Source organism: Maniola hyperantus, chromosome 15, assembly GCF_902806685.2.
Source record: "Maniola hyperantus chromosome 15, iAphHyp1.2, whole genome shotgun sequence".
NCBI classification, from domain to species: domain Eukaryota; kingdom Metazoa; phylum Arthropoda; class Insecta; order Lepidoptera; family Nymphalidae; genus Maniola; species Maniola hyperantus.
The window spans coordinates 13,433,022-13,449,423 of NC_048550.1; the positions used below are offsets into that span (position 1 = coordinate 13,433,022).

At 42.7% G+C, this 16,402-nt stretch overlaps 2 protein-coding genes across 51 annotated transcripts in view; both read left to right on the forward strand.

Moving 5' to 3' along the window:
* The window catches only part of Mhc (myosin heavy chain), a 29,360-nt gene extending 23,455 nt beyond the window's left edge, over positions 1 to 5,905 (forward strand). For 33 of the 50 annotated variants that reach the window (XM_069503261.1, XM_069503253.1, XM_034976068.2 and 30 more), the window contains exons 21-24: positions 1,326 to 1,404; positions 1,915 to 2,160; positions 2,293 to 4,128; positions 5,360 to 5,905. In XM_069503261.1, coding sequence (XP_069359362.1) covers positions 1,326 to 1,404; positions 1,915 to 2,160; positions 2,293 to 4,128; positions 5,360 to 5,437 — 2,239 coding nt within the window. In that variant the 3' untranslated portion in view covers positions 5,438 to 5,905. Of the gene's footprint in view, positions 1 to 499; positions 579 to 1,325; positions 1,405 to 1,914; positions 2,161 to 2,292; positions 4,129 to 4,341; positions 4,383 to 5,359 lie in introns of all 50 variants that reach the window. The other 17 variants (XM_069503262.1, XM_034976055.2, XM_034976062.2 and 14 more) reach the window with 2 other exon arrangements.
* A 2,199-nt stretch (positions 5,906 to 8,104) lies between these two features.
* LOC117989064 (multiple inositol polyphosphate phosphatase 1-like) lies at positions 8,105 to 15,979 on the forward strand. The gene is made up of 6 exons (XM_034976367.1): positions 8,105 to 8,249; positions 8,662 to 8,810; positions 9,828 to 10,100; positions 12,274 to 12,464; positions 14,488 to 14,754; positions 15,835 to 15,979. Exons 1-6 carry the CDS (start codon positions 8,105 to 8,107, stop codon positions 15,977 to 15,979), a joined length of 1,170 nt encoding a protein of 389 aa, XP_034832258.1.
* The last annotated feature ends 423 nt before the right edge of the window (positions 15,980 to 16,402 follow it).

Sequence of the window (16,402 nt, forward strand, 5' to 3'; positions counted from 1 at the left end):
AATTATTTCTCAGTAACTGTTAAGAGGGTCTTTCAAAATTAGTAAAATCCACATTGATTGCTGGTAACTAATTTAAATTATTGGTTTAACTGAAAAGTGCGTCAATAAACGTTAAACGTTCATGAAGTTATTTAAGTTCAAATTCCACGGATACGAACGAAGTGATTTGCCTCCTCATTTCTATTTCGAACCGTCAAGATTTGGAACACCCTTCCAGCATCAGTTTTCCCCTCCAATCATAATATGGATACCTTCAAGACAAGAGTAAATAGGCATCTTCTAGGCAAGCGCGCTCCATCGTAGGCTGCATCATCACTAGCCACCAGGTCTGATTGCAGCCAAGCGCTAGTCTATGAATAAAAAAATGAAGGTCATCTATGTATTTAATACTCAGATTTCATATAAGCTCAGGGTACTAAGCAAGCGTTTTGCCGTTTGATAAAAAGTTGCTGATTTGCCTAGTATTCATCGTCCCTATTCATTGAGTTACTAAATTCAGGGCTGAACATGATCGCGCGTCTTGCTACAACGAGCTTAACAACACCCGCGCGGCCATTGACCAAGTGGCGAGAGAGAAGGTAACACATCCACGTGGCATGTGTACCGCCTGGGTTGAGACTGCATGAGACCTTCCCCGAAACTCAGTTACTACACTCTGAACAGACACAACATCGAAATCATGAGCTAATAGGCATCTTCATAAACGCGTCCTATCTTGGGCCACGTCATCACTTTTCATCAGGTGTGATTGTGGTCAAGCGTGTACCTATAATGAAAAAATTGGTCAAGTGCTAGTGGGACTCGTACACGAAGGGTTCCATACCATCGTACAAGAAATAAAACTTTTTTCTTCAATGGTCATGGGGGCCATTTTGAAATTTTTAGTACAGTACGCGGCCGAAAGTACTGTACATCGGCCTTTAGAATGACATTTCGGCTTTGTAGAGCGTTGTCTCTGTCACTCATACCTATATGACGTTTTGTCGGTCTTAACGACAGAGACAGTGCTCTACAAATTTGCTATCTCCTTCTTAAGGTTGATGTGCATTACGGCAATAGAAATAAGCATTCTTTAAAAATTTCTCTCGCTACCTATTATGGTTCACGAGATACAAACAGACAGACGGATGAACGGACGGACAGCGAAGTCTTAGTAATATGGGTCCCGTTGGCACCCTTCGGGTACGAAACCCTAAGAGAAGCCATTAACGCATATTATGTTTAGATCAACTGCATATATTCACAGGGATGGAGGTTCTATCAGCTGTGAATAATCCAAAACAGGAGCAAACTAATATGAATTTTGTTATATTTTATCTACTCAGGGCTGAGAAAGAACGCGCTCAATACTTTAGCGAAGTCAATGACCTTCGCGCCGGTATCGACCACTTGTCCAACGAAAAGGTATAGCAAGATTAAGAGATAAGCGTGTTGGCATCAGCAATAATTATCGGACGCTTCGCAGCTTTGTAAAAAAATAACGAAGCAAAAATAGCAAATATAGATCCAGCAATCTACGAAAAAACACTACTTACTCATGTACAAATGAAACCTTTTCTACACTTTAACCAGAAATATAATTTAACAAATAAATTTATTCCTGAACTGCATTTCGCAATGCTTTATCATAACCCAGCAAAAATACGTGTGTGTCTACTAATGATAAATGTAAATGAGTGAAGCATTGAAGAAAATAATATTATAAATAGTGAATGCATGAAAATAATAAAACTATTAATTTAATTGGTATTGAAAAATTAAACCTAAGAATGTTTGAAAAGTAGCATAATAGCTACAATAGAAACTGTTTATGATTAACAACCGAACTGAAACATAACTGCAACATAAACATAACATTACCCAAACGAAATTCAATGCAATTTTTTTTTTGCTTATCACAATTTTTCAATACAGGCCGCCTCAGAAAAGATCATCAAGCAACTCCAACACCAGCTCAACGAGGTCCAGAACAAGGCTGATGAAGCTAACCGCACCCTCAACGACCTGGATGCCGCCAAGAAGAAGTTGTCCATCGAGAACTCTGACCTGCTCCGCCAGTTGGAGGAGGCCGAGTCCCAGGTGTCGCAGCTCTCCAAGATCAAGGTGTCGCTCACCACACAGTTGGAGGACACCAAGAGGCTCGCTGACGAAGAGGCTAGGGTCAGTATCAGTTGACTATGTCGACGTAGTTTTTTTTTTAATATAGCATAAATCAACATTTTTTATAATCTTTCACATAATAATTTTGTTACTAGTGACATGAAGATTTTAATTGTAATTATTTATTTACAGGAACGCGCCACACTTCTTGGCAAGTTCCGCAACCTCGAACACGACTTGGACAACATCCGCGAGCAAGTCGAAGAGGAGGCCGAAGGCAAGGCTGACTTACAACGCCAGCTTTCCAAGGCTAACGCTGAAGCTCAATTATGGCGCTCCAAGTACGAGTCTGAAGGCGTCGCTCGCTCTGAGGAACTCGAGGAGGCCAAGCGCAAGCTCCAGGCCCGCCTCGCCGAAGCAGAGGAGACCATCGAATCCCTCAACCAGAAGGTCGTTGCCCTCGAAAAGACCAAGCAGCGTCTCGCCACCGAAGTGGAGGACCTGCAACTCGAGGTCGACCGTGCCACTGCCATTGCCAATGCCGCTGAGAAGAAACAGAAGGCCTTCGACAAAATCATTGGCGAATGGAAGCTCAAGGTTGACGACCTTGCCGCTGAACTCGATGCCAGCCAGAAGGAATGCCGCAACTACTCCACCGAACTGTTCCGCCTCAAGGGTGCTTACGAAGAAGGCCAGGAACAACTCGAGGCCGTCCGCCGCGAGAACAAGAACCTTGCCGATGAAGTTAAAGACTTACTCGACCAGATCGGTGAGGGTGGCCGCAACATTCACGAAATCGAGAAGGCCAGGAAGCGTCTCGAAGCCGAGAAAGATGAGCTCCAGGCTGCCCTCGAGGAGGCCGAAGCGGCCCTCGAACAGGAGGAGAACAAGGTTCTGCGTGCTCAACTCGAGCTGTCCCAGGTCAGACAGGAGATCGACAGGAGGATCCAGGAGAAGGAAGAGGAATTCGAAAACACCCGCAAGAACCACCAACGCGCATTGGACTCCATGCAGGCTTCCCTCGAAGCCGAGGCTAAGGGCAAGGCTGAGGCCCTGCGCATGAAGAAGAAGCTCGAGGCTGACATCAATGAACTTGAAATCGCCCTCGACCATGCCAACAAGGCCAACGCTGAGGCTCAGAAGAACATCAAACGCTACCAGGGTCAAATCAAGGACCTCCAGACCGCTTTGGAAGAGGAACAGCGTGCCCGTGACGATGCTCGCGAGCAGCTCGGTATCTCAGAGCGTCGCGCTAACGCCCTCCAGAACGAACTCGAGGAATCTCGTACGCTTCTGGAACAGGCCGACCGCGCTCGTCGCCAGGCCGAACAGGAACTCGGCGATGCTCACGAACAGCTCAACGATCTCTCCGCACAGAACGGCTCACTCTCCGCCGCCAAGAGGAAACTCGAATCCGAGCTCCAGACCCTACACTCCGACCTCGACGAGCTCCTCAACGAGGCTAAGAACTCCGAAGAGAAGGCGAAGAAGGCCATGGTGGACGCTGCCAGGCTCGCCGACGAGCTCCGCGCTGAGCAGGAACACGCCCAGACACAGGAGAAACTCCGCAAAGCCCTCGAACAACAGATCAAGGAACTGCAGATCAGGCTTGACGAGGCCGAGGCGAACGCGCTCAAGGGAGGCAAGAAAGCCATCCAGAAACTCGAACAGAGGGTACGAGAGCTGGAGAACGAGCTCGACGGCGAACAGAGGAGACACGCAGACGCACAGAAGAACCTGCGTAAGGCCGAGAGGCGTATCAAGGAACTGACTTTCCAGGGTGAGGAGGACCGCAAGAACCACGAGCGTATGCAGGACCTCGTCGACAAACTTCAGCAGAAGATCAAGACCTACAAGAGGCAGATCGAGGAAGCCGAAGAAATTGCCGCCCTCAACTTGGCCAAGTTCCGCAAGGCGCAACAGGAATTAGAGGAAGCCGAAGAAAGGGCAGACCTTGCCGAACAAGCGATCAGCAAATTCCGTGGCAAGGGACGCGCGGGATCCGCAGCGAGAGGAGTCAGTCCGGCGGTGAGTTGCACATCTTACTTCAATACTTTATAGACAGATCAACTAATGATTAGTTTTTAACACTTATAGGACTGTTTGACCTTAACCATTCAGGTTTCAAGGATTCTTTTTCTAAAGACACTTGTTTTATTTGTTGTTGTTAAAGTCATTTAAGAAGTAATAAATGAAATAATGTAGTTGAGATATTGATTAAAGCTTACTCTTTTCACCCAGGCGTCCGTTAAAGGACGTCCATAGGTCACCAAAGGATAAACGTAAGTTGTGTTGCCCCTGAACAAAAACACAACAACAGTACAATTTACAGTGCTGGTGGATAGATTAGACATTCCTGTTTTTTAATTCCAAAAATTAGTTAAGCATGGTTGTCTAAGTGTATAGAAAGACAAAGTACGGGAAAACCAAATACCTCTTATGAGTCCGGCATGTAACCTGCATGTAATAGAAATATATTGATGGTAGAAGTGTCAATATTTCTTATTTTAAACACCTTTGTACCTCTGGAATACAATGATGGATTTATTGACGACGATTCGATAAAGATCGATATGATCGATATGCTGTCGATCGAAGACATCCCGTTCTACTATCGATCAGGTATCGATCGAAATTGATGTGGATCAAAATTGCCTCGCCATTGACATCCAATAAATATTTAATGTGATAACCCCCTTCACAATTCGTACCGTGCATTTACATATTTGCCTCGGGTGTTGTCTCGCCACTCGTCGCGACTTTACCTACTAGATATTTTTATGACAATGTGTCGCGCATAAACTCGCTACTGTGAGTAAGGTGAGACTGCAATCGAGTGTGTGAACAAGCGTTAGTATAAGATTTTACATTTTACCAACATTGATAGAATGTAGCGTCGAAACTTTTGAGCGTTAAAATAAAATATAACTAGATTGCCTTATTTTAAAGCTCAAGTTTGTCCATATATGGCTATGTGTGTGTACAAACTTGAGCTTTAAAATAAGCCTTGGTTGGCTAGCCAAGCGGAAACCTTGCGAAATTGAAATCTATATTACCCTGAATATTTGACTTTACATCAAGGAGGTCTTACTCTAACGTTATTGTGTTTCGACGCTTGAGTCGTTGGTGAAATGTAAAATCTCATACCAACCCGTCCTGTCCCGTGTTCCATCTCATCTCGCCCGTTCGTGCAAATGTGTAAATGCACCTTTATAAATGTTATTTTTGTAATTATTGACATGTGTAATTTGGTTTGCAGCCCCGCTCGCGCCCCGCATTCGACGGTTTCGGCACCTTCCCACCAAGGTTCGACCTGGGGCCAGAAAACGATTTCTAAACGTTCCACAACAGAATATAATAACGGACTGTACAGATTATATCGTTGAACCAAACTAAAATAACAAAAAAGTTTTTTTTACACAAGTGTTATAAACTTATAAGACAGCGTTAAATGCCTAGGTACTTACACGTAATTTTTTTTACACGAAATTACAGGCGAATTGTAAATTGTTACATCCTGATATAAAATAAAGAACTCAATGTTAAACAAATGAACCAGTAATTAATTATTATTTATAAAATGTTTTTACGAAAGGATATTTTGTAACTTGTTGATAGTTATTTATAATTATTTATTATTTATTAATGTGGAAGTATGTATCGCATCGAGTGGGTGGGGTGCGATGGGTGCACGCGCGCCCGCGCTTCAGAGACACACCCTACACCCTTCTACGGAGTCGCGCGCGCACCCACCGCTCCCTCGCCATTGACATCCAATAAAAGATATCGTTGTCAGAAAATATTACCCAAGACGTTTTATTTATTATAAATCCCGCAAATTGCTAATGCGCATGGCCGTCATTTTAGTGACGTCAGGACTAGACTGAAGTTTCGAGCTGATGTTATATCACTGGGCACGGCAGTGCCCCCGCCAAGACGAGCCAAGCTAAGAGATTTTTATTTCGGGTGACGTCAAAATGACGTCATTTCGATGTTAATGAGACATCGTTCCAGCGCAATAGCAATTTGTGGAACTTAAAGCATTTACCACAACCTAGTCAGCAGACCAACTGCCTTGTTGGTCTAAAGGCTGATCTACACCAGAGCGACAACATACGACAATGTGGCATGCTAGAAATAGAAACACTAATTTTGCGGCAGCATGCCTATTTCATGCCGAGCTAACTTCCCGCTGTACAGCGAAATACTTACAGTAGGACATATGCCATATTAATATTTAGATGATGCCCGCGACGTCTATCGCGTGGATTTAGGTTTTAAAAATCTCGTGGGAACTTTCCGGGATAAAAAGTAGCCTATATCCTTTCCCGGGATGCAAGTTATCTCTGTACCAATTTTTGTCAAAATCGGTTGAACGGATGGGCTGTGAAAAGCTAGCAGACAGACAGACACACTTTCGCATTTATAATATTAGTATGGAAGTAGGTATAGATAAATAATAATAAATTTTTTATTTTGCAAAATTGTGGCTAAATAACAAATTGGTACATAGAAATACAATGGTTATTAATCTGGCGCAAATGAAGTTTAGTGGCTATCTTTTTAGCTACGGATCATGAGAAACTGGGTTACCCGGGTGAGACTATCAATTTAGATCATTAATTTCCAAATTACTTCGAATCCGGACCTCCCACTCTTAGGCCCGCAGCGCTTACCACTGTGCTAAGGAGGTCGTCAATAATTTTGATTGATGAGTCTATTCTCTACTATAAAGTCTGGTCATAAGTCTAAAATGACGATGCGTTTGAACATCGCGTTCTGTCAGCAGGGCGATAGCTTATCAGATACTAGTTAGGTATTATACATTAAGTAGTAAATATTCGTTATACTATAATTTATAAACAAATAAATATTATTCATTCAGCAAGATCGATTTGTTCCATGCATTTACTTTTATATTCCGATCAGAGAAGAAAAAAGAAAATAGATACGAACCTACAGCTGCCATAAAGACTGAAAGGTGGAGGTGTATGTCTGTCTATAAGTCTACCTGTCATTACTTAAGTTTATTAAGTTCGTGCCTCATATTGTTATATGTATATAAGTGATAGCCTAGGGGTTAGGACATCCGCCTTCTAATCGGAGGTCGGGGATTCGATTCCGGGCACGCACCTCTAACTGTTCGGACGATGCGTTTTAAGTAATTAAATATCACAATGCTTTAAGGGTGAAGGAAAACATCGTAAGGAAACCTGTATGCTTGAGAGTTCTCCATAATGTTCTCAAAGGTGTGTGAACTCTACCAATCTGCACATGACCAGCGTGGTAGTCTATGGCCAAAACACTTCTCTCTGCGATGAGATCCGTGCTCTGTAGTGAGCCGGCGATGGGTTGATCATGATGATATTTGTTATAAGTATTATATTATAACGTCATATTACGTTATAAAGTTCAAAACACAAACACAATTTTTGTCCGAGCTAATCTTCGAAATGGCTAGAAACAGATTTTGAGAAGAATTTCCCAGGTAGGTAGAGAGAAGGCTTTATAAGGATAGATAAGACTACTTTTCATCCCGATCAACTTTTAAATTTTTGGCTTAAACAAAAAACAAATCTGTCATTTATATTTTCACCACTGAAATGGGGCAATACTGGCGGTTATTCCTGTGCCACCATATTTAATGAATATACTAGCTGATGCCCGCTACTTCATACGCATGGATTTAGGTTTTTAAAAATGGGAACTCATTGATTTTCCGGGATAAAGAACCCAAAGTCCTTCCCCGAGATGTAAGCTAACTCTGTACCAAATTTTATCAAGATCGGTTAAACTGTTGGGCCGTGAAAAGGTAGCAGACAGACAGACATACAGACAGACAGGCACACTTTCACATTTATAATATTAGTATGGATAGTACGGATTCGCAACTGTTCCATCCACCGTTCCTTTAGTCTATGAATCTGTTTAGTATTGTTTACTCGTAAATAAGGCATAGTGTATCAATAAACTTTAGTGTTACACTAACAGCACTAGTAAGAACATGTGGATACTCCTGCTTTGTGTCTGTCTACCTCTAGTAAACAGTCAATGCTACTGGAACAATAGGGACCCCTACCCCTACTTCGGGACGAAGACCCCTTATGATACATTGAGGGGTGACTTTAGAGATGTCCCTGAAATTGAAGGTAATTGATAAAAAAATTAAATTCAGTTTCAAAAATTCATACTCTTTCAAAATTTTCCTACACTGAAGAGCTTCCAAACCCAGAGGCTGATAGCTTAGTGGTTTAGACCTCAGCTGGGGTTTGATTTCGGGCGCACACATTTAACTTTTCGGAATTAACTGCATTTTAAGCAATTAACTAATATCTGTAGTAAACTGCTTTAACGATGAAGAAAAACATCGTGAGGAAACTTAATTCCTGACCTGAGAGTTCTTTATAATATTTTCAAAGGTGTGTGAAGTCTATCACACTTAGCCAACATGGTGAACTATGCTCTAAGCCTAAGCCCATCTTAGTTTGAGAGGAATAGATTTTAGTGTAGTGGGCTAGCGATGAATCCAGATGATGATGATTCTGAAATTTTATATTTTAGAATGTGAGCCAATAAGCATATGGTTCATGATAAGGCATGGCACGCGGCGGCCCAGCACTGCCGACACTAGGAACATGAGGAAAACAGTGGCTCTCAGAGATGACATCCTACACAACCATGGTGAGGGCAAAGGCGAAATGTGCGCTCAGGTATGGTAAAAATTAAATTAAGTATCACTCATATCATTATCACTCATATTATAAATGTGAAAGTAATCTTTTTGAAAACCTAAGTTCCACGCGGATTTAGGTTTTCAAAAATCCCGTGGGAACTCCTTGATTTTTCGGGATAAAAAGTAGCCTATGTCACTTTCCAGGGCTTTATCTATACCCATGCAAAAAATCACGTCAATCCGTTGCACCGTTGCGACGTGATTGAAGGAAAAACCAACAAACAAACACACTTTCGCATTTATAATAAGACGTGTACTGAAATAATAAGGGTACCTACTGAATTGAAAATATTACAATAAAACTTAAAGATAATATAGCTAGCCTTATCTAATTACTCTACAAATCATGTCCGCGTGGAATGGTGTCAAAGAATACTGACTCCACGCTGGACAGCCAGGCTGATCCGTCGAGCAAACGAGCCAGCCCTTTTATCACCAGATGAAGCTATTAATCGCGGTGAAATGTCTCGTAAAAAAATTTTTTGCACTATAAGACTATATGGGCTCATGGGTCTCAAATGGCAAACGATATAAGAATGTAACTCTCGATAAGAGAGGCATATTTGCGCCGCTTGCCGTTTTCAGCCATCTGCTGCGGCTCCCAGTCTTGATGCTGTCTCCCTGATATAACACGGGGCCAATGTGTCAACGCAACGTCCCACATTAGCCCCGTTCCCAGGGAACCAGCGTCAATCCATCAGGTCTCTTGCCATCATCCCGACTAATCCCTGCCGGCTCAATGAGCGCAGGAATGTCTATAATGGCAAGAGCCCTTTTGATCGTATCGTTAAGAGAGCCATGCCTAAATAGCTCCTTTGACATGTGAAAGTGTATTTGTTGGTTTATTGGTTCGTCGGTTTATCCTTCAATCAAGTTACATAAGAGCAACGGATTTTGTTTGGACTTGCGGCATGTACCATCTCCGACACCTAACAGTAGGTACCTACGCGATATGGATTATGATCTATTAACGTACCTATCAACAATATTTCAGGATGTCGAAGACCTCCAAAATTGGACGTGGAACCCAAAGTTGGATTTCAAAACGTCGTACCTTACGTCCCACGGTTACCAAGAGCTGTTCGAATTTGGCCAAAGGTTTGGTCAAAAGTTTACCAGCTTCCTGGAAGACGTTTCCTCTTCAATGATAAGGCCAACTAGTGAGCAAAGAACACAGGGGAGTGTCAAAGCATTTGTCCAAGGTCTGCAAGGAATCAACAGGACCTTTGTCATTGAAAATCACATCCTCAATGACCCAGTTGCTAGAGTAAGTCAATGAAGTGAAACTTCTTATCTTTATCCTTGACTTTAGCTGAAGCTGATGACAGTGACTACATCCGCGTGGATTTCGGTTTTTAAAAATCCCGTTGGAACTCTTTGATTTTGTAACCATCCAAAAAATCCCGTCGATCCGTTGCTACGTTGCGATGTGATTGAAAGACAAACCAACAAAAAACACAGGCATTTATGGGTAGTGATTATCTGTTCACTTCGAGCAAATCTACTCGCACGAAACGTTTTTGCTCAACGTTTCTGATACGAACTGCTTAAGTGCCCCATAAACGATCAAACATGTTTGTCAAATAATTTAATCGTCTGCGGTCGTATTTGATGCGTTTGTCAAACAAACTACGTGTTTGGCAAAGATTGACGGTGTGTTTGTCAAACATGCTTGGAGGTGTACAGCTGCGTTTGTCAAACAAACTACGTGTTTGGCAAATTTGATTGACGGCGTGTTTGTCTAACATGCTTGAAGGTGTACAGCTGCGTTTGTCAAACAAACTACGTGTTTGGCATATTTGATTGACGGCGTGTTTGTCAAACATGCTTGAAGGTGTACAGATGCGTTTGTCAAACAAACTACGTGTTTGGCAAATTTGATTGACGGCGTGTTTGTCAAACATGCTTGAAGGTGTACAGCTGCGTTTGTCAAACAAACTACGTGTTTGGCAAATTTGATTGACGGCGTGTTTGTCAAACATGCTTGAAGGTGTACAGCTGCGTTTGTCAAACAAACTACGTGTTTGGCAAAGAATTTCTAAGTACTACTTCGTTTGGCAAATTTCATTGACGGCGTGTTTGACAAACATGTTTGACCGTTTACGGGGGCACCTTAGATGTGAAAGGGAATGCCCTTCCGGCGCGGCGTCTGTGTCTCTTGCCTCGTGTAACCTTCATGTATTGTCTTCAAAGCAAGAGTTGCTCAAAGGCATCTTCTGACAAGCGCTCCAACATTATTCTCCTCATCATTGTCGTCACGCGCAAGCCAATCGCGCAATACAAAAATCAAGGTTATTGATCCGTTAATAGCCGTTAAATATCATTATTTTTTATTGTGAGCCATTAAACGGGCTAATTAGATTCGTTACATGAATTATTTTTAATATCATATCACATACCTTAGCAAAACAAGTAGGTATTTACTATTTACTATTGTTATAAGTTGCGAAGCTGTGATAGCCTAGTGGTTAGGACGTCCGCCTTCTAATCGGAGGTCTGGGGTTCGATCCCGGACACGCACCTCTAACTTTTCGGAGTTATGTGAGTTTCAAGTAATTAAATATCACTTGCTTTAACGGTGAAGGAAAAATATCGTGAAACAGGAAACAACTTCAATATTTTCAAAGGTATGTGAAGTCTGCCGATCCGCTGTTTGCGTGCTGTCGTTCGCATTCTGAGGGAAGACGTACCTGTGTTTAGCAGTAGGCTGGCGATGGCTTGAGATGATGATGATGGTGATGAAGACATTTGTAAATAATCATGTAAATCATTCAGCCATACAGGTACTGCGCTAAGCGACGAGTTAAAGTAATCAACAGCACTCGACTCTCCTTCGAAGTACAACGTTTCCAAGAATCACTGGAATTCAGGCAGGTTAGTAAAGAAATATGTTTGTATCATCTAAATATATAAAAGGAAAAGGTGACTGACGGACTGACTGATCTATCAACGCACAGCTCAAACTACTGGACGGATCAGGCTGAAATTTGGCATGCAGATATAGCTATTATGACGTTAGGATTTTTGAAAATTCAACCGCTAAGGGAGTGAAATAAGGGGTTGAAATTTGTGTAGTCCACGTTGACGAAGTCGCGAGCATAAGCTAGTACTAAATAATTTAAAAGTACTTGGTTTCAAAAACTGCAACGTGTCGCTACTAGATGGCATTAACTGAGTACTGAATAAAAATATTATATCTAATAGTATAGGATCCCGATATAGAACGACCTTAGTAGAACAAATAATTAGTATTTTCAATTATAACTACATCAAGTAGGGTATATGAAAGTGCTTTACCTGTAGGTATATTCTAAAACAGATTTTTATTTATTTTTATGCATAATAGTTTTTGATTTATCATGCAAAATGACGAAAAAAAATACCCGAGTACGGAACCCTCGGTGCGCGAGTCTAACTCGTACTTGGCCCGGTTTTTTTAGGTGCAAGAAAATGTACAAAGGAAAACTGGGATAGAAATGGAATTGAAGCCCACTATCATCATGGGGATGTACGACCTATGCCGTTTCTACCGATCCTACTCACTGTTTAAGAGGAGTCCCTGGTGCTCTGTCTTCTCTGATGATGACCTGGAGATCTTGGAGTATGTTGAGGATATAGTTCATTACTTTCGGTTAGTATTTTTTCTGTTCGACCAAATAAACGATCTATTTGTAGGCAGCAATGTAGCGAAACATTGCTGCCTAGCTCGGAATGTAATCCATACTTAATATTATAAATGCGAAAGAGTGTCTGTCTGTCTGTCTGTCTGCTAGCTTTTCACGGCTCAACCGTTGAACCGATTTTGACGAAATTTGGTATAGAGATAGCTTACATCCCGGGGAAGGACATATGCTACTTTTTATCCCGGAAAATTGAGTTCCCACAGGATTTTTAAAACCTAAATCCACGCGGACGAAGTCGCGGGCAACATCTAGTCTCATATAAGCTTAAAGAGATTGTATGGGGACCAGCAGAGTTAGCATGGGCGGGGATATAATTTTCTCCCCGGGGAAAGGATAAAATCTTTATCCCCTCCGACAGCTTTATCCACTCTCCGAGCATGGGCTCACGGGTGGATATAATTATCCACAGTGAATAAAACGGGGGACTTTTCGGTTTTTGGATCTTTTCCTTTACCTTTATTGGGTTAATGGTAATTGGTATTTGGGACCTATGTTGGGGTTCCCAACCATATTCCAAACATAACCCAAACACAACCCAAACATAACACAAACACAACCCAAACATAACCCAAACACAACCCAAACATAACCTAAACCCAACAGGTACCGCGAGACATGTTTTGATTTTTTTAAGTTCTATGAGAATAAACTTAAACCCACGTCTAATGTCGAGGATAAAATTGTCCCCGAATTAGGGATAAACTTCTCCTCTCCCCTGTTGCCGTGCTTTGAGAGGTGGACAAGTAAATTTTATCACTCGTCAGTGGATATAATTGGGGGATAATGTTTTTGTCTCCTGCCCATGCTAGGGGGGCTGGAGTGTTGCGACAGCACTGCTGCGTGCAGCGTGGTTCGGAATCATACCTTAACTGGATGTTTACCTGCGGCTTCGTCCGCAAGGATCTAGGTTTGCCATGATCCAAACTTCATAGTCGCTAATCGTTCTTCCTTATGTTGGGGACAATACGCTGATAAACTTTCACCTTTTATACAATTTCAAAAGTATGGCACGCGCTGGCTCTCTAGTCTTGACCCCTTTCTAAATCACAATGGTAGGAGTTTTCTTCGGATAATAAAGCGGTGGGCTCCCAAATCCTTCCGCATACGACCGAGAACGAGATTTCGACTCCTCAGTTTAACTAAACTGTGTAGTCCGCGTGGACTACACAAATTTCTAAACCCTATTTGACCCCCTTAAGGGGTTGAATTTTCAAAAACCCTTTCCTAGCAGATGCCTATGTCATAATAGCTATCTGCCTGCCAAATTTGAGCCCGATCCGTTCAGTAGTTTGAGCTGTGCATTGATAGATCAATGCACAGCTCAAAGCCTAAAGACGAAAGTCTTTAATGAGTGTGTCCTACCTGTGATGACGTATGGCGCTGAGACGTGGACACTGACAGTTGGCCTTGTCCACAAGACAAAGTCGCTCAGGGGGCTATGGAGCGGGCTATGTTGGGTATCTCTCTGAGGGACAAAATCCGTAACGAGGAAATCCGTAGAAGAACCAGAGTGACCGACATAGCCCATCGAATTAGCCAGCTGAAGTGGCAGTGGGCAGGCCACGTCTGCCACAGAACCGATGGCCGGGAGACCGCGTATCAGCAAGCGCAGTGTGGGACGACCTCCAACCCGCTGGACTGACGACCTTAAGAAGATAGCGGGAAGTGGGTGGATGAGGAAGGCGGAGGATCGTGTGTGGTGGCGTGCTCTTGGGAAGGTCTATGTCCAGCAGTGGACGCAAATAGGCTGATTGATTGATTGATTGATTGATAGATCAGTCAGTCACCTTTTCTTTTTATATATTTAGATTACCTATCAGATTTTAGTGATAATAACGAGAATCGAAGCACTTACCGTGTTCTCCTAGGCGTGTAAGAAGCGAAAAGACGAAAAGATGTCCAAAATCGGTCACCTATCCAGTTACAGACTTGAGTCAACGTTGCTTAGCAATAACTTCATTTATCCCACAGCAATGGCTACGGCAAGTCCCTCAACGCGCTCACAGGAGCAGTAGGTCTCAAGGACTTGTATGAGAAGTTCCAGAACGCTTCCCAAACTGGTCAGAAATCCTTCACAGCCTACTTCACTCATGACACCATGGTCGACATGATCTACACAGCTATGGGACTCTACAAGGACGATCCGAAACTCTCTGGCCTCGAAAGGGTTAAGGATAGAAAATGGCGGACCAGTTTCTTGACGCCATTCGCCGCTAATTTTGTGGCGGTCTTGTATAGGTAAGAATCATCATCATCATCATTAACCGATAGACGTCCACTGCTGGACATAGGTCTCTTATAGGGACATCCACACGCCACGGTCTTGCGCCGCTTGAATCCAGCGGCTCCCTGCGACTCGTCTGATGTCGTCCGTCAACCTAGTGGGGGGTCTTCCAACACTGCGTCTTCCGGTGCGAGGTCGCCATTCCAGCACCTTGGGACCCCAACGTCTATCGGTTTTACGAACTATGTGCCCTGCCTATTGCCGCTTCAGCTAAGAATACTAATATACTATATTTATATAAAATAGGTAAGAATACTCTGATTTATCTTAAAATCTTAGGTTTTTAAAAATCCTTTAATATTCCGGGATAAAAAGTAGCCTATTTCACTCTCCAGGTCTTTAACTAGGTATATCCATTCCGTTGATCTGTTACGGCATGGTTGAAGGACACACCAAAAAAACCGGCGAAGTGTGAGTCAGACTCGCGCACCGAGGGTTCCGTACTTGGGTATTTAAAAATACAAACAGATTATACAGCGTACGAAAAGCTTAATCTAAATATATAAAAGGAGAAGGTGACTGACTGACTGACTGACTGATCTATCAACGCACAGCTCAAACTACTGGACGGATCGGGCTGAAATTTGGCATGCAGATAGCTATTATGACGTAGGCATCCGCTAAGAAAGGGTTTTTGAAAATTCAACTCCTAAGGGGGTTAAATAGGGGTTTGAAATTTTGTAGTCCACGCGGACGAAGTCGCGAGCATAAGCTAGTTTGCTATAATCCGCTGAAACAGGTCGAATCTGTATGGTGCAACATGCAGCATGCGAAATGCACCGCCCGCCCTCCCACTGCTAAACATGCAGGAAGAAGCAGCCACCAGGCAAGCAATACGCACCGCCACCACGCAAATCCCAAACACACTCGACGCACATACAAATTCGACCTGTTTCAGCGGATTATAGCAAATTAAGCTTTTGGTTCATTGTATATCATGGACTTCCGCAAAGTAACGCGTGCTTCTATACAACATACAAACAGATTCTCTATAATTGCAGGTGTCCAAAGAACGCAACCTCCAGAACGTACAGAATCCAATTCTTAGTGAACGAGCGAGAGATGCATCTCTGTACCAACCGGGTCTGCTCGTGGGGCGAGTTCCGCACCACATTCAAGAGGTTCTCCAACGCAACCCTCGACTTCTGTGATGATTTAACTTACGAGTCTAGTGTGTAAAATTATGTAAATAAGTATACAGGGTGTAATTAGAACACTAGCAAAACGTGATGCCCGCGACGTTCGTTCGCGTGGATTTAGATTTTAAAAATCCCGGGGGAACTCTTTGAATTTCCGGGATAAAAAGTAGCCTATGTCACTCCAGGTCTTTAACTAAACCCATGCAAAAAATCACGTCTATCCGTTGCTCCGTTGCGACGTGATTGAAGGACAAACCAACAAACAAACACACGTTCGCATTAATAATAAGAGTAGCACTGATACTACCTAAACACAATCCAATACCAATAACAAAAAATCTGCCCCGTCAGTGGGGTAGAATGACACAAATCCCATTTTTTATTTAAAATGTATAATAACTTTTTATCGCCCTATTAAACCAGTAGGGCGATTGTCTAAAACCTGCATCAATCATTATTACAA